Source organism: Ornithorhynchus anatinus, chromosome 1 (genome assembly GCF_004115215.2).
Source record: "Ornithorhynchus anatinus isolate Pmale09 chromosome 1, mOrnAna1.pri.v4, whole genome shotgun sequence".
Taxonomy (NCBI): Eukaryota; Metazoa; Chordata; class Mammalia; order Monotremata; family Ornithorhynchidae; genus Ornithorhynchus; species Ornithorhynchus anatinus.
The window spans coordinates 23,804,505-23,824,205 of record NC_041728.1 but is presented as its reverse complement, the minus strand read 5'-3'; the positions used below and the strand labels follow the sequence as shown (position 1 = coordinate 23,824,205).

The following is a 19,701-nucleotide window of genomic DNA, read 5'->3' as shown; positions in this document are numbered from 1 at the left end:
TCACCGCGGGCAAAGGCAGTGAGATTTGAAAAGGGGAGGGAAGTTCTGGGACTCGTTCTGTCTCGCATTTTATTTTTTAAATCTCGGGGCAGGAATTACTCCCAGGTGGGACTAAGGACCTCAGCGTTTTCCTGCCAGGTATCTCGACGGACATTTCCCCGAGTTTCCATTTCCAGGCCGAGGTCGGCTGCAGTCTTGGGGACAGACCAGTATTATCGGCCACTTGTCAGCTGTGTGACTTTGGGCAAGTCACTTCACTTCTCGGTGCCTCAGTTACCTCATCTGTAAAATGGGGATTAAGACTGTGAGCCCCACGTGGGACAACCTGAATCCCCTGTGTCTACCCCAGCGCTTAGAACAGTGGTCGGCACATAGTAAGAGCTTAACAAATACCAACATTATTATTATTATGGTATTGGTTAAGCGTTTACTATGTGCTGAGCACTGTTCTAAGCGCTGGGGTAGAGATACAGGATAATCAGATTTTCCCAAGTGGGGCTCACATTTTTTAATCCCCGTTTTTCCGGATGAGCTGGGCACAGAGAAGTGAAGTGACTTCCCCAAGGTCATACAGCAGACAAGTGGCGGAGGTGGGATTAGAACCCACGACCTCTGACTCCCAAGCCCGGGCTCTTTCCGTAGCTTGGTATCCTGCAGAAGTGCATTGGCGGGCTTAAACGATCGCCCTGTCTATTGTCCCAGGCGGGAGCGTGGTTCAGTGTCCCGGGTTTAGGAGTCAGAGGACATGGGTTCTAATCCCGGCCCCACCACCTGTCAGCTGTGTGACTTTGGGCAAGTCACTTCTCGGTGCCTCAGTTCCCTCATCTGTAAAGTGGGGATTAAGGCTGTGAGCCTCACGTGGGACAACCTGATGATCCTGGATCTAGCCCAGCGTTTAGCACAATGTTCAGCACAGAGTAAGCGCATAACAAATACCAACATTATTATTATCTACCGCAGTGCTTAGAACGGTGCTTGGCACTTGGTAAGCGCTTAACCAAGACCAACATTATTATTCCCTTGCTTTGTGGGCGGGGTGGGATGGTGATGGGAATAGGGATGGAGATGGAGTATGTATATATTTTTATTACCCTATTCATTTTGTTAATGAGATGTACATCCCCTTGATTCTATTTATCGTGATTATGATGTCTTGTTTTTGTCCGTCTCCCCCGATTAGACTGCGAGCCCGTCATTGGGCAGGGATTGTCTCTGTTGCCGAAATGTCCATTCCAAGCGCTTAGTCCAGTGCTCTGCACATAGTCAGCGCTCAATAAATACTATTGAATGAATGAAAGGGGATGGGAATAGGGAGCAGCGTGGCTCAGTGGAAAGAGCTCGGGCTTGGGAGTCAGAGGTCGTGGGTTCTAATCCCGGTTCCGCCACTTGTCAGCTGTGTGACTTGGGGCAAGCAGCGTGGCTCCGTGGAAAGAGCACGGGCTTTGGAGTCAGGGCTCATGAGTTCGAATCCCAGCTCTGCCCCTTGTCGGCTGTGTGACTGTGGGCAAGTCACTTAACTTCTCTGTGCCTCAGTTCCCTCATCTGTAAAATGGGGATTAAGACTGTGAGCCCCACGTGGGACAACCTGATTCCCCTATGTCTACCCCAGCGCTTAGAACAGTGCTCGGCACATAGTAAGCGCTTAACAAATACCAACATTATTATTATTATTATTACTTCTCTGGGCCTCAGTTCCCTCGTCTGTAAAATGAGGATGAGCCTCCTGTCGGACAGCCTGATGACCTTGTACCTACCCAGCGCTTAGAACAGTGCTTGGCACATAGTAAGCGCTTAACAAATACCAAATTATTATGATTACTCTGTGGATGGGAATAGGGACCGTCCCTTCGCGGAGTTCGGCTTTGAACCACGCGGTTTCGCCGATTGGTTGCGGGACACGTGGTGCTCAATGTTGCCCGGCCCCGCAACCCACCGGCGTTTGCGGGTTCCCCATCCCCAAGTGGGAAGATGGGGCGACCCTCCCGCATCCCTCCCTGCCCCCCCCCCCCGGAGCGCATCGCATACCTCAGCTGGGACCTATTAATCAAGCCCCGCAATAACTTAATTTATCGGTGGCTCGGCGAGGTGCAGTCCCGAGGCGGGGAGGGAGGGATACATTGTATCCGCTTTCTCCCCGCCCCTCCCTTCCTCCCTGCTCCAACCCCGTGCGGTGCGTTAATTCGCTTCCTCCCCCTCCTCCCGGGAGGATCCCCGTCCCCTCTCTTTGCATACAGCCCCCTCCCCGACACCGCATCCGCTCATATATTGCCCGCCCAGACGGTGGGAGCAGCATCAAGAATAGGAGCAGGAGAAGCAGCAGGAGTAAGAAAGAGAAGCTGGAGCAGGAGCAGCAGCAGGAGTAAGAGGAGCAGGAGCAGCATCAAGAACAGGAGCAGGAGAAGCAGCAGGAGCAAGAGAAGCAGGAGCAAGAGTAGGAACAGGAACAGCAGCAAGAGTAGGAGAAGCAGGGGCAGCGGCAGGAGTTAAGAGAAGCAGGAACAAGAGTAGGAAGAGGAGCAGCAGCAAGAGTAGGAGCAGAGCAAAAGTAGGAAGAGGAGCAGCAGCCAAAGTAGGAGCAGAGGAAGAGGAGCAGCAGCAAAAGTAGGAGCAGAGCAAGGGTAGGAAGAGGAGCAAAAGAAGCAGGACCAAGAGAAGCAAGAGTAGAGAAGCAGGACCAAGAGAAGCAAGAGTAGAGATTAGGAGGAGCAGCAGAAGCAAGAGAAGAAGGAGCAAGAGTAGGAACAGGAGCAGCAGCAAGAGCAGGAGAAACAGGAGTAGCAGAAGGAGTAAGAGAAGCAGGAGCAAGAGTAGGAAGAGGAGCAGCAGCAAGAGTAGGAGCAGGAGAAAGAGTAGGAAGAGAAGCAGAAGCAAGAGTAGGAGCAGGAGAAAGAGTAGGAAGAGGAGCGGCAGCAAGAGTAGGAACAAGAGTAGGAGCAGAAGGAAGAGCAGGAGTAGGAAGAAGAGAGAAAGCAGCCGGCAGCTGCGCACACACACATACACACTCTGTGTGTCTCAGAGACTCGCTCGCTCGCTCCGTCCCTCCCTCCCTCCCTCTCTCTCGGCCCGTCCGTCCGTCCCTCCCTCCCTCCCTCCCTCCTTCCCCTTCATCCCGCCTCCTGCAGCGGCTCCTTCCTCCGCCCAGACGCTCGGAAACTCCCTTATTGCGAGCTCAGCCTCCGCCGGGTCGGCCGAGGCCGCCGTCTCTCCCTCTCCTTTTCTCCGTCTCTGTCCTCTCGGGGTCTTGTCTGTCCCCGTGTCTCTGCGGCCGAGCCCCCCGACCCCCGACCCCCGACCCCCGGCGAGGACCAGCCCCACCGGCATGAGCCCGGCCGCCCGGTGAGGCGGAGACGACGCCCCGGCTGTGCAGAGAGGAGGGACGGAGGGAGCCTCCGACAACGCCTTCCCAACGCCCGTAAGTTGGGGGGCTCCGCACCCCGACCTGTTGCGGGGCTGGGAGGTTGCGGGTTTGCACGGGCGGCGGGGCAAGCCACGGGAAATCCGATAAAGGAGGAGCCGAAACCACGCCGTGCCTTCCCCTCCACGAGGCTCCAAAGCCGGACCTTCCCCCTTTCCCCATCGCATTTGCTAAACGCGCCCCGGGTGCCAGACACTGTGCCGAGCGCTGGGCTGCCTGCAGGCTAAGGAGGCTGCACCCCGCCTCCCGCGGGCCTCACCCTCTCCATCCCCCTTTGGAGGCCCGGCCATGTAATCCTAATGTTGGTATCTGTTAAGCGCTTACTATAATAATAATAATGTTGGTATTTGTTAAGCGCTTACTCTGTGCCGAGCACTGTTCTAAGCGCTGGGGTAGACACAGGGGAATCAGGTTGTCCCACGTGGGGCTCACAGTCTTCATCCCCATTTTACAGATGAGGGAACTGAGGCACCGAGAAGTGAAGTGACTCGCCCAAAGTCACACAGCTGACGAGTGGCCGAGCTGGGATTCAAACCCATGACCTCTGACTCCAAAGCCCGGGCTCTTTTCCACTGAGCCATGCTTACTATGTGCCGAGCACTGTTCTGAGCGCTGGGGGAGATACAGGGTCATCAGGTGGTCCCACGTGTGGCTCACAGTCTTCATCCCCATTTTACAGATGAGGTCACTGAGGCACCAGGAATCATAATGTTGGGATTTAAGCGCTTACTATGTGCAGAGCACTGTTCAAAGTGCTGGGGGAGATACAGGGTCATGAGGTGGTCCCAAGTGAGGCTCACGGTCTTCATCCCCATTTTACAGATGAGGTCACTGAGGCACAGTTGCCCACAGTCACACAGCTGACAAGTGGCAGAGCCGGGATTCGAACCCATGACCTCTGCCTCCCAAACCCGTGCTCTTTCCATTGAGCCATGCTGTGACTTGACCAAGGTCACTCAGCAGTCGTGTGGCGTTGTCAGGATTGGAACCCAGCTCCTCTACTCCCCGGGCCGGTGCTCTGTATAATATTATTATACACAATTATTATTATTATTATTGTTATTATTATAACACACTAATAATAATGTTGGTGTTTAAGCACTTACTATGTGCCGAGCACTGTTCTAAGCGCTGGGGTAGATACAGGGTCATCAGGTTGTCCCACACGAGGCTCACAGTCTTGATCCCCATTTTACAGATGAGGGAACTGAGGCCCAGAGAAGTTAAGTGACTTGCCCACAGTCACACAGGTGACAGTTGGCAGATCCGGGATTCGAACCCATGACCTCTGATTATTTCCACTGAGCCATGCTGCTTCACTAGATCATGCCAGTTCTCAATTCAAAGCCCCTGCTGCTGTCAGAGGTGAGAAGGGGCTGTTGAGGGGAGACCGCCTTCATTTTAGCACCAGAAAGGGTTCCCGAATGAGTTGATATTTAATCGCACAGCTCTTTGCCTCAGTTTCCTCCCTCAGCCAGCATCCTTCCTGCCTGGCGGGCTTCCTTGATTATTGTATCCCCGATGTAGTCCTCTCCTGGGCAGGAGAAATGTCCTGCTACTCATCACCCCAGATATTTTCCCACACTAGGATGCCAAAAGAAGGGGCTGTGCTGCTTTCTCTTAAAGCTAACTTCCTCCCTTGCATGTATTTGGGATTAAAGTCCATCAATCGGGTATTTGAGTGTTCACCGTGAGCAGAGCACTGTACTAAGCAAGTGTCTGGGGTAGTACACACAAAAGGAAGGAGCTGTGCTGCTTTCTCTTAAAGCTAGCTTCCCCTTGCATGTATTTGGGATTATAATGCATCAATTGGGTATTTGAGTGTTCACTGTGTGCAGAGCACTGGACTAAGCAAGCCTAGGGTAGTAGATGAGGATCATAGAATAGGAGTTGAAGTAAGTGATTGGGGATGAAGAGGGTTTGGGTCACAGAAATTGTCGTCAGTAGGTAATTTGGAATTAGTCTTCCCCCTCTGGGGATAATCCACGTCCTGTTCTTCCCTCTCCTCCACCCTCTGGATGAAAAGTCTTTAATAATAATAATAATTTTGGTATTAAGCGCTTACTATGTGCCAGGCACTGTTCTAAGCGCTAGGGTAGATACAAGGTAATCAGACTGTCCCACGTGGGGCTTACATTCTTAATTCCCATTTTACAAATGGGGTAATTGAGGCACAGAGAAGTTAAATGACTTGCCCCAAATCACACAACTGATGAGTGGCGGAGCTGGGATTAGAACCCACGACCTCTGACTCCCAAGCCTGGGCTCCTTCCACTAAGCCACGCTTTAAGAAATAAGTGTACAAGTTTATTGCAAATCCGTCAGTGGTATTCATTGAGTGTATACTGTGTGCAGAGAACTGCACTAAGGACATGGAAGAGTACAATCCCAGAGTTGGTAGATTTATTCCCTCACCTCAACGAGTTTACACTCACACCTTTCTGGTGTAGTTGGTGAAATGAATGAGTACAGTAGGTAATAACTTCTTATCAGTTTATTGGAGAAACAGTTTAAAGGTCCTACAACGTCCATTGGACTGTGGAATATGATTGTGTTGCCATTAATTGAAAACATTCAATTTCTCATTTGCCTGAACTGAGACCTGTCAGATTTTTAAAACCCTGAAAATGGCAAGGGAGTGTATTGAGTCAGTAGAGAGAGAGAGAAAAACACCAGTTGAGCTGAGTCACCTATGACGGGCACTCTTTTGAAGTTAATAGTTTTTAATAACAGTCTTCTTTGCCTGCCTTGTTCCTTGGAGATGCAAGATTAAGTATGTATGTGCAATTTTCTGACCACTTATTTGCATAGAAATGTTATTTCTCAGAGGGTAAAAATGCTTGAAGCATGGTGATTCATTTTACAATGAGGATGAACATTTGCTCAGTGACTATGTAAATTACCCCAGTGGTATTTTAGCAGCTTTCTCAATCTGATTTGCATGTTTTCCAAGTTTATACTTTTTGGAGGCCAACTGGCCCTGTCAGAATTCAAACTCAAGTTGCTCACAAAGCCATGAGTTGATTTCTTAAAATGGAACGTGCGGATTCAAACAGCCAAGGAGGGGTAGGGTGGTGGGGGGGGAAGAGGTAAAAGGGAAGGAGACTAAAGAAAGGGGAGCAGGCTGTGTGGGAAGATGGACCTTCCTGTGCTAAATTTGGTAAACCCAGTAAACTAGGCATGGGAGGGGATTAAATCAGCATGTGCTTTAAAAGCTGACCTGACAGTTTACGAGGTCTTCTGGAGGCAGTATTTTCTTCAATAAAAGTATGTCTATCCTGCCACCTGAAATATAAAATCCAGTGAGCAAAACTACTATGTTTTTGTGTTTTTTAATCGACCAGTAGTATTTATTGAGTACTTGCTGTGTACAGAACACTGTACTAAGTGTTTGGGAGAGTACAAGAATAATAATAATTATGGCATTTGTTAAGCGCTTACTTTGTCCCAGGACTACAGTACTTCAGAGTTGATGGGCACGTTCCCTGCCCACAACGAGCTTGCGGTCTAGAGTTTAGTCACTCATGGCCAAACCCTGCTGCTCAAATGCTCCTAGTGAGTGACTCAAACCAAATGGGGATTTAGGAAAAAAAAATTGAGTCCAGCATCCTCTCTCTTTTTTTAAGAGAGATCTGCCAACTATAAAATCTGCAGTACTTTGTGTGTGGGTGAGGGGGAGGATGGAGAGGAAGATGATGGGTGGGGGGAAACTTCATCTGATCTCACTAGCTTTTAAGAGTCTCTCTAGTAATTAGGTTTTCTTTAAAAGTTGCTTTTTATATAGTACTACTTGAGCCGCCACTGTAGTAAAGCCTTTGGGATATACAAATTGATTTAATGTTTCATCACTCCTGTTGTCTCCCTCTTCCCCACTTAAATTTTTCAACTGTGAGCCCATGAGGGACAGAGACTGTGTTTAATTCCCACCTGTGTATTTTCTCCCAGCACTTAGTACAGTGCTCTGCACTCAGTAAGTGCTTAATAAATACTATTACTACTACTACAAAACCAAGAAATGTCTTGTTCCCTGTCCACAAGGAGCTGTCAATCTAATGGGGGAGATGGACATTTAATCTATTTACAAATGAAATGAATAATTGAATGAACATACACATTTTATCTTTCTGAAATCCGAGTTCTTTCTTTGGTAGCACTTGTGGTGTCTTGCACTACTATATAGCAAATGATTTATGAATTAAAGTGTCAAACATCCCAGAAGCCCTAGGCCTCCAGAAGGACACAACCTTTGGAAAACTGGGTGAGATTATTAGTTCCATTGTCAGATTCCCATTGGTTATTTGTTCAGGAGTTGCATGGCACCAGGAAGCCCAATTACCTCTTTGCCTTGTGCCAGGCCCATAAATCACCACGGCGACTTCCACCGTGCTTATACCAGTACTTCCTAAAGTCATCACCTGTCACCCTCTAGACAGAAGCCTTGACTCCTGTGCTTCTGTGTGTAGCAGTAAATTAGTATTTCTTGAGCTTCCACTTGCTGCAGTGCATTGCATTAATTAAAGCAAGTGGTTACATGACCAAATGGGTTGCATTACTTTGATAGGTCGCCTACCTGTCAGAGGCTTGTCAGGCACCTGTTTCTGACCGTGACCGTTGATGGTTTCAGGGAAATTCAGGTGAGTGGGTGAGGGAGTCAAAAATAAGTATGCGTCTTCCAGTCCAGGCACAGACCAAAAGCAAAACAGTCTGCAAAACAGTCAGAATAATCTGCGGCAGCTCCTTTTCCAAATCGTTTTCTCTTCTCCTGCTGTTCCTGTACTTGGTGTCCTGGGGGAAGGGAATACTGTATCTGTGCTCTTCATCCTGTGAGGTTCCTGAAGCGAATGCCAATATGCCCTTTCAAAATGCACATTCTTGAGTACTTTGTTTCCTTTGAAATATCAGAAGGCTTACCTAAGGAAGGTGTGTTCAATTCCCTTTTTGATGTTCCGAGAGCCTGTAAAAGGAAGGCTTCAACTCTCTGCCAATTTTGATTTAGAAACAAGAGAAGTAAAAGGCAGTATCCGTGTGCAAAGATCATTAAAAAAAAATAAATTTGCTTCACATGGCCCCAGGCTCACACACAAGAAAAGTTGGATTGAAGATGCGAGCTTCCCCCGCCTGTTTTTGTGGGAGAACGGATCCCTCCTCTTCTCTTGATTTCTCTTTCTCCCCTCTCCCCACCAGTGGCCTACAAATCAGAAAAACTGCACGCTTCATGTTTTCCACTGAATCATTAAACAGTGTCCTGCAGGAAGAACTGAAAGTGTACATCTTGTAGCCTTGTCCATTCCCCAAATCGAACCTTGTTTTGTACACAGATGGCACCTGCGTGGAAGGCTACCAGAGCTGGAAGATCATTTCTGACTACCACAAAAGCCAAAAATATGTGTCCCCCATCCAAGTCTGTTAACCCTGCCTAGATCTCTTGTTGTGGGGGCTGTCCTGGGGGACTTCGGGAGAGACTTGGTTGCAGGATCTGGTTGGGATCGAGCCATACTTCTACTTATTTTCATAAAGTTTTGCTCACTGTTCATCATCTGTAGCCTGGGAATGCTTTGATTTTTCTTTTTCCCATCTCTTGTTAGTGCAAGGAGACCTAGGCTAGCTAAGGGAAGGAATCCTTAATAGGATTAATTAGTAGGTGTTTGTCTTAACAGAGAGTTTTATATCGCATAAGGTATTCTGACTGGTGCCTCATTCTGGCGTTTTGAAGTATGTGTGTACAGTGAATCAGCTGGCCTAGGTGTGAGAACAAGACTTTTTTTTTTCCTTCTTTTTGCTGACTTACATTGTCAAAGTACTTTAATATCATGAAAGTTGGCGATCAGGTTTTCCGAGACAAACCTGCTCTTGAGCAATGATCTTTAACATCTTGAAGCTCCGGCAACTCACCAGAAGGGAAAAAAAAAAAGGACTGGAAGGCCATGGGTTTCCTTACAGGTGGAGGCCTCCTATCTCTGAATTTATGTATCAGTGTCAGAGAGAGAGAGAGAGAGCATTAATCAGCTGTGTAAACAGAAGAGGGGAAGCTATAATAAAATTTTATGTTTTGTTTGTCCCTAGAGAGGCTCAAATGCCGTCCTGCTGTCAGGAGCACTCCCTTAACTCTATTTAATGTTTCTTTACTCTGTAGGAGTGAGAGAAAATGTCAGTCAGCATGCATGAAAATCGCAAGTCCCGGGCCAGCACGGGCTCCATCAACATCTACCTGTTCCACAAATCGTCCTACGCCGACAGCGTCCTCACTCACCTGAACCTGCTGCGCCAGCAGCGCCTCTTCACAGACGTCCTGCTCCACGCGGGGAACCGGACCTTCCCCTGCCACCGGGCCGTCCTGGCGGCCTGCAGCCGCTACTTTGAAGCCATGTTCAGCGGCGGCCTCAAAGAGAGCCAGGCCAGCGAAGTGAACTTCCACAACTCCATCCACCCGGAAGTCTTAGAGCTCCTGCTGGACTACGCCTACTCGTCCCGGGTCATCATCAACGAGGAGAACGCCGAGTCGCTCCTGGAAGCCGGGGACATGCTAGAATTCCAGGACATCCGAGATGCCTGCGCGGAATTCCTGGAGAAGAACCTGCACCCCACCAACTGCCTGGGCATGCTGCTGCTGTCAGACGCCCACCAGTGCACCAAGCTGTACGAGCTCTCCTGGCGGATGTGCCTGAGCAACTTCCAGGCCATCAGTAAGAACGAAGACTTTCTCCAGCTGCCCCAGGACATGGTGGTGCAGCTCCTGTCCAGCGAAGAGCTGGAGACGGAGGACGAGAGGCTGGTCTACGAGTCCGCCATCAATTGGATCAGCTACGACCTGAACAAGCGGCACTGCTACCTCCCTGAGCTGCTGCAGACGGTGCGGCTGGCCCTGCTCCCGGCCATCTATCTGATGGAGAACGTGGCCATGGAGGAGCTCGTCACCAAGCAGAGGAAGAGCAAGGAGATCGTGGAGGAAGCGATCCGCTGCAAGTTGAGGATCCTGCAGAACGACGGGGTGGTCACCAGCCTGTGCGCCCGGCCGCGCAAGACCGGCCACGCCCTCTTCCTGCTCGGCGGGCAGACCTTCATGTGTGACAAGCTGTACCTGGTGGACCAGAAGGCCAAGGAGATCATCCCCAAGGCAGACATCCCCAGCCCCCGAAAGGAGTTCAGCGCCTGCGCCATCGGCTGTAAAGTGTACATCACCGGGGGCCGGGGCTCGGAGAATGGGGTCTCCAAAGACGTCTGGGTGTACGACACCCTGCACGAGGAGTGGTCCAAGGCCGCCCCCATGCTCGTGGCCAGGTTCGGCCACGGCTCCGCCGAACTCAAGCACTGCCTCTACGTCGTCGGGGGTCACACGGCAGCCACCGGCTGCCTCCCGGCCTCCCCCTCGGTGTCACTGAAGCAAGTGGAGCAGTACGATCCCGGGACCAACAAGTGGACCATGGTGGCCCCGCTCCGGGAAGGGGTGAGCAACGCCGCGGTCGTGAGCGCCAAGCTGAAGCTGTTTGCTTTCGGCGGGACCAGCGTCAGCCACGATAAGCTCCCCAAAGTCCAGTGTTACGATCAGTGCGAGAACCGGTGGACCGTCCCGGCTACCTGCCCCCAGCCCTGGCGCTACACCGCCGCCGCCGTGTTGGGGAACCAGATCTTCATCATGGGCGGGGACACGGAATTCTCCGCCTGTTCGGCGTATAAGTTCAACAGCGAGACCTACCAGTGGACTAAGGTGGGAGACGTGACCGCTAAACGCATGAGCTGCCACGCGGTTGCGTCCGGAAACAAACTTTATGTCGTCGGCGGCTATTTCGGCATTCAGAGGTGCAAGACCTTGGACTGCTACGATCCTACGTTAGATGTGTGGAACAGCATAACCACGGTCCCATACTCCCTCATTCCCACGGCGTTTGTCAGCACCTGGAAACATCTTCCTTCTTAATCCCGAGGTCCGACTGGCAGATGCCGGTTAGCAGGTAAGATGGGAATGGGAGTGACCACTGGATCAAAGTGGTCTTCTAGGTATTTATTGAGCACTTACTGTGTGCAGAGCACTGTACTAAGCGCTTGGGAGGGAACAATAAAGCAGAGTTGGTAGAAACGTTTCCTGCCCACAAGGAGCTTGTAATCTTGCTCTCTGGAAGCTTTTCCATTTTTCCATCCATAGTAATATCCAGAAAGACGGTGGTGTGAGGCAGGATGCACAGGGAGAAAGCCGGCACCTGTGGCACTTGCGTAGTATCGGCCGCAAGATCAATCGACCATATCTAATGAGTGCTCGGTGAGCTCAGAGCACTGTACTAAGCGCTTGGGTGAATACAGTGTCAGAGTTGGTAGACCATGGTCCCTGCCCACAAGGAGCTTATACAGTCTAGAGGGGGAGACAGATGCTAATATAAATAAATTAGGGAAATGCACACAAGTGCTTTGGAGTCCAGAGTGGGATGAATAAAGGGTGCTTCCGAAGCCATTTTGGAGAGGAGATTCCGAATGACCCAATGCTCTGCACACAGTAGGTGCTCGATCGATATCATCGATTGATCGTTGGCCCAGCGAGAGAACTCTGATGGTGTTACTGGTCCAAAGTTCGATGAGGAAAAGAGTAGTCGTAGATTTAACTGCGCACGTGCCGTACTAAACTCTTATAAAAGTGCACCACAAAGATGACGCAATCCCTGCCCACAAGTAGCTGTCACCCTAAACGGAGGAGACCAGCATGAGAATATTTTCACCTACAGTAAGCCCGGTCTCAGCTTTTTCAGAAGGCCGCACCTGCGCTCTATGCATTTGTATAAACCGCCCAGGAACACTTAACTATACTTGAGCCTCCTAAAGTCTCCAGAATATCCGCCGCTTTTAAGAATGAATCGGTCAAACCGATCCTATTGTTGCGGCTAACAAAAGTTGTGCTTCTGGGTCGTATATCTGGGCATAAAAGGGTTGTCTTGTGTACTTAAGAGTATATAGTACTGCTTGGCTGGAATAATGAATTGGTTTTCAGTTCAGTGTTCCAAGCCAGTCGAGCTGTGTTTAATAGCTGCTCCGCCGTTGTTCGGCATGCACGAGTTTTTGCCTCAGGAGTCACTTGAGCGCGTGTAACAACTGCAGCAGCACGGAGCACAGAATGTGTTAACTTGCTTGGTGATTCATGGCCGTAATACTAATAAGAAAAAGCATTCTACTCTTGAAGCACCACGATTAAAAAACAAAACCTCTACACCTCAATGGTTAAGGAACTTGGCCCCATTCTCACAGTGTCTCGCCCCTGTAGCATGGGGCGGCTTCAAAGCAATGTCTATAAATAGTTTGGGCATTTAAGACCCCCCTCACTTTTTTTTAATGGCACTTTAGAATAGCCCCCTAAATAAATACCTCATGGATTTTTTTTTTTGCTTCTTTGCAAGAAACATCTATGTCTTAAGACAGACGTTTTACAGAATTCTTAGCCATTATTCTGTAGCCTTGAAGACAAAGCCTCCAGAACCACTTCCGTGGAAAAGCCACCAGGAACTTTTAAGTTTCTTTGTCAGGATGGCTAGGCCTCAGAGTTACAAACCAAACTGGTTCTTGCAGCTTTGATGGCATGTTGGTAATCCTAAATAAACAAATGCTCTGAAAATGGTAACTTGACTGGACTCTGAAGACACAGTTCAACTCTAAAGCAAGTGGTAAAGAGCGACATGGGTGACAGCATCAGTGAGCAGCGCGCTACACTGTATGGAGGAACAATAGCGTCCACCGGTCTCATTGACTAGGCTTTATGGCCTCTTCTTCCTGAAAAAGGATAGTTGACTGGGCCTCTGCTGGTCAGCCCAACCAAAGTGAGATACCTCATGCCATGCAGCCAAATAGAATGGCAGACTATTGTCCTTGGAGCGGAGTAATAAAGACTTGGGTGAAATGGTGCCACTACTTAGAATAGAGCTATTGGCAAATGAACCATTGTGGTTGGATTTATTGTGGGAGTGCGGGGGGTGAAGGGAGCGGTTCAGATGACCCTGCTTTCATCGTGAATGGACACATGCCCTACTTGCAACTACCCCTCCCTCCCCCTTTCTGGACAGTACTACTCTAAGAGCTCAGTTCATATCTGCAAACACTCAAAGTGGACCATATCCTGGGTGTGTGGAATTGATCCCACACTTCCTATTCCTCCCGAACTGAGCAAATACAGTGTTAAGGAGGGACAACTTCCTTTCACACCCTCAAGCCTATCCACTGGAGAGAAAAGCACACACTTCTCGTCCAAGAGCTTCTGGGCATTTTAGTTGGGTCCGTTGGGAAGAAAGGCGGTAGTTGAGCCTGATCAAAGTCAGGTCCTTCAGATTTCTGCCAGAAAAAAAATGTTGATTTAGGGGCCGCAAACCTTTAAAGGCTAAGATAATGTTAAAACATTCAAACTAAACAAGGTTCCCTCCTGAAGGAATAGTATACTCAATTTATAGTTACCCAAATATTTCTACCTCCCAGTGCCTGAGCAGATAAGTGAATTAATATAGGATTGGCCAGAGGATTTCCTAGCTGCAACAGACTCATCTACCAAGGAGCTTTTTACTGTCGCCTGCTGTTCTGTCAGTGGGTGGGATGGACAAAAAGGAAATGACTTCTGATTACCCTCTGTTCTTCTGGGGGCAGTGTAGGCCCAGCTTGACAGCACTTAGGAAGATTTTTGTCTGCTTTGTTTCTTCTTTTCATCTAAGTTTTTGATGCTGGCTTGCTTTCTGCTTGACCATAAACTTTTTGAAACTTCATACTATTACAAGAAACATTCTTTTTGGCTTAGCGTTGCTGTATACGTTACAGGAGGTGGTTGTAGGAGATTGAGACAGTAGTTTAAAGAATGTCTAAAGTGTTTGTCACCCCTATGAAACTACAAAAAGGAAGAAATTAAATTGGGCTAATGAGAAGAGTCAAAGTTGTAAACCCACAAGATCAAGAAGAATCCCAGGTGCCTGTTAAAATGCTAGCCGAAGCACAGCTTTCCTCTTCGTACACTCAGTTGTATTTATTGAGCATGCACTGTGTGCAAAGCTCAATGTATCAAGTCCTTTTAGAAGTGAACTAGGGCTGTAGCACGCTACTAAGCACTTGGGAAAGTACAGTATAGCAACAGATACATTCCCTACCCACAACAAGTTCTTCCAGGGTTGAGGCTTTTGGACTACAGGTTTTCCAAACAGATTTGGGGGAAAGTACCCCTCACAGGAGAAAAGAGAGGCTGAGATTTGTGAAAAAGGGAAAATAGCAGAACCAAATTGAGGTAACACACAGCAACCTACTGAGTGCAGTGCACCTTACTGAGCCCTCAACATGCAGCAGTAACAGGAGGTCCCTCCGTGCCCTCAAGGAGCTCACCCTCTAACTGGGGAGACGCAGTATTATTTACAGGCAGTGGAAACAAGTGAAATTAAACGTTCAGTACAGATGGACAAGTGGTGAGGACTGGCATAAGTAAATCCATAAAATGCGAGAGGCGGCTGAAGGGTCGATAAGATTTGTAGTCCTGATAATTAGTCAGGAAAGGCTTGTTGGGCGGATGAGCGAACCCGCTGTGGGATTTCCCACTTAAAATCAAACGACAAATAAAACTGGAGTAATTGGCAGTGTCAGCCAGTGCGGCTGTCCGTTTGGAGGGGTGTCATCTGTGAAAATTACAGCTCTTAACGTAGGCTCCATGGTTAAAGTCGCCTGTCTGCCAGCCTCGCACACTGGTGCGGAGGAAGGCAAACATCGCCGCTCAAGGACGGCCTTCTCTCAAATTCTGAATAATCATTGTCAAGAACAGACCCAAGGCTTGGGTCGCTGAGGCTCGGCACATTATCATGCGAAAAGAAGTGAGACCGATTTCTGCGTTAATGAATAGCAGGGACGTTTTAAATAACGGGATTAATATGGTGAATAAATTTCATTTGGAATTCTCCCTCTTGAGCAGGCTAGAGGATTCTGGTATGGAATCCTTTCTTTCCCTGCCTCCTTCCTCTGCCTTTTTGTAGTGACTCGGTTTAGCTGAGCCATTCTGTTATTTGTCTGCTCTTATATTAGAGGAAGAATGCTCATCCTTGAAGATCTGTGAAACAGCCATTTAAAAAACTAGACTGTGTATCAAGTCATTTTAGAAGTGAACTAGGGCTGTAGCAGAGAGAGCATTTTATCTACTTAGGCACCAGACACCCACTAGACGCCAGGGACAAGCATTCACACATCACAGCATAGGCTTCTGGTTTCAGAAACTTTGCTTCTGCTTATGATTGGCCATTGGTACTTTGCTGTTGAATGGGGCTTAGTCAAAGAGCAGACCAATTGTGACTTCCCAAGCTTGGTTAGTGCCTTTTTTTTTCCCCTGAAGCTAACAAAAACCTTATGAGGCATTGTTTCATCCATTTAAGCTCTCCCCCCCACCCCTCTTTTCTCTCTTGTTTTAGCCACTCTATCTCTTGATGAAGCAAATGAACTTCAGCTTTGGAGAAGCGGATTTTCACAAAGAAAATACATTTAATAATTCTGGAATGGAACAACGTACTCTGCACCTTGTATATCTTCCAGCCTGGACATGAAGGAATGGGAGAGGGAGTTGGGGGGTGGGGGTGGGGGGATGTCTCAGTGCAGCAGCACATGGTTTAAATATGAATGAATGAACCTGTGATCTAGTCGTTGTGCTAATAATTGTGGATTAATGTCAATGTTAATCAGCCCTTCCGAAAAAGAGAAAAAGGCGGACGTTTTCCTCGCTGCGCCACGCTCGGCTCTTGATTTCCACGGACTCCACCGTCTATGTGTGAAATTTGAAATGGCTGTCACCTCTCCTTTGGAGGAGGTGACCTGAAGAGTCAGCAGCAGCCTCCGCGAAGGCCATCCGTCCGCAGCAGGGTGACGCAGCCGGGGGGTCGCTGCAGAACTTGGCCACAGGAGCCTCAAGGCAGACGAGCCCAGGCTGGAGCTTCGTCGAGACCTTCCTCAGGCCACCCTCTCTCTCTCTCTCCCCAGTGAATGTTTCTGTTGGCCAAGCAGCAGGCCAACCCTCGGAGGAGGATTCCGAGCAGTGGGAAGGTGGGGAACTCCTCTCCCCGATCCTTTATGAATGCTCTTCGTATTTATGTGACTTTAAACTCTCCCTTGACTGGTATGTTATTTGTTTGTAGGTTCTAGCTATTTATTGTTCCGTGCTTGCATGCTGAAACAATACCTGTAGTTGTCTTCACGTGTAAGGACTCGTGTGACTGGTTGTATGTTTTGCACATTTTGTGGTTTTTACTGTGCTTTTGCAGCGCAAAAAGGAGAACTTTTGGAACAACTTTCGGGGTGGGTGGGGGAGGGGTTTTTGTCTTTTGTTTTCTCATTCAGAAATAGCAGGATTATAAGGCTGGATCTTAAAACCACACACATCCTAAAGGAAGGAGGATGGAGATTGCTTTCTCAGCCTTCCAACCCACTGGGGTGTGTATGTGGTGTGCTTTGTACATCTTCTGGCCCATGTTTCTCCCTTCCCCACTGTCACTCAGCCACAGTTCTTCAATCTGATCACTTCTCCAGCGGGCTATTTTATTTTTTTCCCCAATCTGGAAAGGGCCAAGTAAGAATTTTTCAATTTCTTGTGTACCTTCTGCTTGCCTAGAGATAGATAATTCTGGAATAGTTGTGGTGCACAAAGCACTGTTAAAGGCATTGTCCAAAGTCTATTTATTTATTTATTAATCCTAGGGGAATATTTTGCCATAGCCACATTTCCCAGGAGGACCGAAGCCTCACATTTTTCAGACATGGAGAATTAGGGAACAAATGGAAGTGAGGCCCGTGAATGCCACTGTCATTATCCCCAAAGGAGCAGCCCAAGAATGAAACTGACCCAAAATGACTTTTTGGAGCTTGGGCTTGCTTTGTTCTAACGGCTAATGAAGCGGCCGAAAGGTGCACGTCTGACACCAGGCACTTGGGAGCGGTCTTCTACCTCCACACTTCTAGCTCCTCGATTCTAGTTTTGAATCAGTTTTGGACTCATAGTTTTCAGGTTCTGAATTCCATAACTCCCCATCATTAAGACTGGGCAGTTAGTACAAAGCTTGCATTGCTTTTGTTAGGGGGTGTTGAAAAGACCAGGATCTCAGAATGGGGACAGCTTGCATGGCCATCTTTCACCATTCAGAATTTTAAGAAAATGGACTCTGGTGTGCACTGCAAAAATGCTCCTGTGTCAGTGAGGCATTGCCTTTTCTGGAAATCAAATCTGGTACTCCAATCCTGAGGTCTTTACCACATGAAAATCTTGACACTGGCTGTTCCTTAACGGCTCTTTCCACTTGTGTTACGAACAAGTTAAATAACATTTGGACCCAGATTCTGACCTCTTGAAATCATTTAAAAAAAAAAAATGCCTCGGTCATTTTCTAGCAGGCTGCTAAGGGTCAATATCTCCTTTTACCGACTATCTAATGAAGTGGGTAAAACTTTTGTTCTTCAAATTCACTGATTATGGCTAGGTAGCTTATGGTGCAGATCAGGCTGTGGTTTTTGAGTCCTCACATCTGTACGGAGGGTGGATTTCCAGCAGCTGTTTCAGAGCCACGCACTGTTCTTGGATTGTGTGTATGACACAAACACAAACTCACACTAATGTTAGAATGGGCCTCAGGCCCTGCCAGGAACATTTTGGTTTCTCACCCTGGGAATTGACTAGGAATCCTGGCTCGGTGCTGCACCATCCCAGCCCTGCACAGCACTCCGCTACACACACTTGGAGGCAAATGCAGTTCACAGCACAGCGCACACAAAAACCCTGGCATAAGACGTGAAGGTTCTTCTTATTTTGTGGGCCGGTTGCTGTGGAAACGCACAACAAAGGGCAGCCTTCCACTTCTGCTATAATTGTGTAGACCCTTTTCTCCGGGCCTGACACCTGTCTGAATAAGACTGATTAGAGCTGAATAATGTCCTTTCCTTGACTATTGAAGATGTGGTTCACGTACTTTAAAAATCTGTATAAGTGATGAAGTAAAATGTCTGTGTTGTGTCTTTTTGTTTGCTACTACATTTTAAGGTTTTGTAAAACTGCATTTTTTTTCACAATGTGAAACTGAAGGTCAATAAATTATTTAGAGATTTTCTCTTGAATGCGTGGTTCTCCATTTTCTTTAAAATGTTTTTGAGGATTACTAGCCCCCACCTTTTTAATGGAATAAGAAACCCAGCTGGAGCTGTAGTTCACCCGTTTTTCCTGCAACATTTTACTTTTGCTCTGTTACACCAGTTCAGAAGAAAAATATTAGACTGGGGACACAGTAAAATGGTAAAATGCTCTCGATTTATTCCCGGTCTATCAAAAGCCATATAGTGTCAGATTTACCTCAAATAGTGGTGGTCAAATTTTTGTGTGAATGAAATGGCTTGATTCTCCCCTCCCTGCCCAACCCCCCATCCCACCCTGGGGTGACAGCACCCAGCAAGGCTCAGTTTCTGCATTGGCCTTGGTTTGGGGTAAGAGAAGGGAAGAGGTGGAGAACCAGGATGCTTTGGATGTGCTTTTTGGCTCCCCTGTAATAATGCTTTTCCTATACACAAAATGCATACATGGGTGGATATTTATCTGGGGAACTCCTATTTAGAGAGGCAGAAAAAGGGTGGGAATGGATAATAATAATAATTGTGGTATTTGTTAAGTGCTTACTATGTGCCGGGCACTGTATCCTGCGCTGGGGTGGATACAAGCAAATCAAGTTGAAAACAGTCCCTGTACCATGTGGAGCTTAGAGTCTCAATCCCCATTTTACAGAGGAGGTAACAGGCCCAGTGAAGTGACTTGCCCACGTTTATAGCATACAAGTGGCAGAGCCGAGATTAGAACCCATGACCTGACTCCCAGGCTCTTGCTCTATCCACTATGCCATGCTGCTTTTCCAGTGCAGTCCAGCCCAGAAACAAGGCAGCTATTAACTACCTGCACTTGTTGGCCTCAACTGAATGGGCTCGCCTCTGAGGCCTTAGCCACATCTCGGCCCGCCATGGTGCTGCTCACTCCAGCAGCATGAAGGGTACAAGCCCTTCCAGACTGGTGGGAGGCAGGGAACAGCTGTACTTCAGTGGTTTAAACCTTCTCTTCTCCCATCATTTCTCTGACATGGCAGGGAGGATTTGATGTGCGGTCATCCACGTACTCGAGCCTATAAAGTGAACTCCGGTCAAGATCATTGCCTTATGCCCGTGCCACAAACACCAGGGTGGGGAGAATCAAGCTCAGTCCTCCAAGGAAAATGGGTAAGTCTTATCAACAAGATCGAGACACTTTGGATCAGAAATGAATTCAAGAAAGGTGCTTCTGTAGT

At 48.3% G+C, this 19,701-nt stretch overlaps 1 protein-coding gene across 1 annotated transcript; it reads left to right on the top strand.

Moving 5' to 3' along the window:
• The first annotated feature begins 3,089 nt into the window (after positions 1-3,089).
• ENC1 (ectodermal-neural cortex 1) lies at positions 3,090-18,493 on the top strand. Its single transcript, XM_001512167.4, has 3 exons — positions 3,090-3,412; positions 9,549-11,364; positions 15,811-18,493. Exon 2 carries the CDS (start codon positions 9,561-9,563, stop codon positions 11,328-11,330), a length of 1,770 nt encoding a protein of 589 aa, XP_001512217.1. The 5' UTR covers positions 3,090-3,412; positions 9,549-9,560; the 3' UTR covers positions 11,331-11,364; positions 15,811-18,493.
• The last annotated feature ends 1,208 nt before the right edge of the window (positions 18,494-19,701 follow it).

Coding starts and splice junctions, on each gene's coding strand:
- ENC1 (XM_001512167.4), top strand. CDS start 9,561: ATGTCAGTCAGCATGCATGAAAATCGCAAGTCCCGGGCCAGCACGGGC.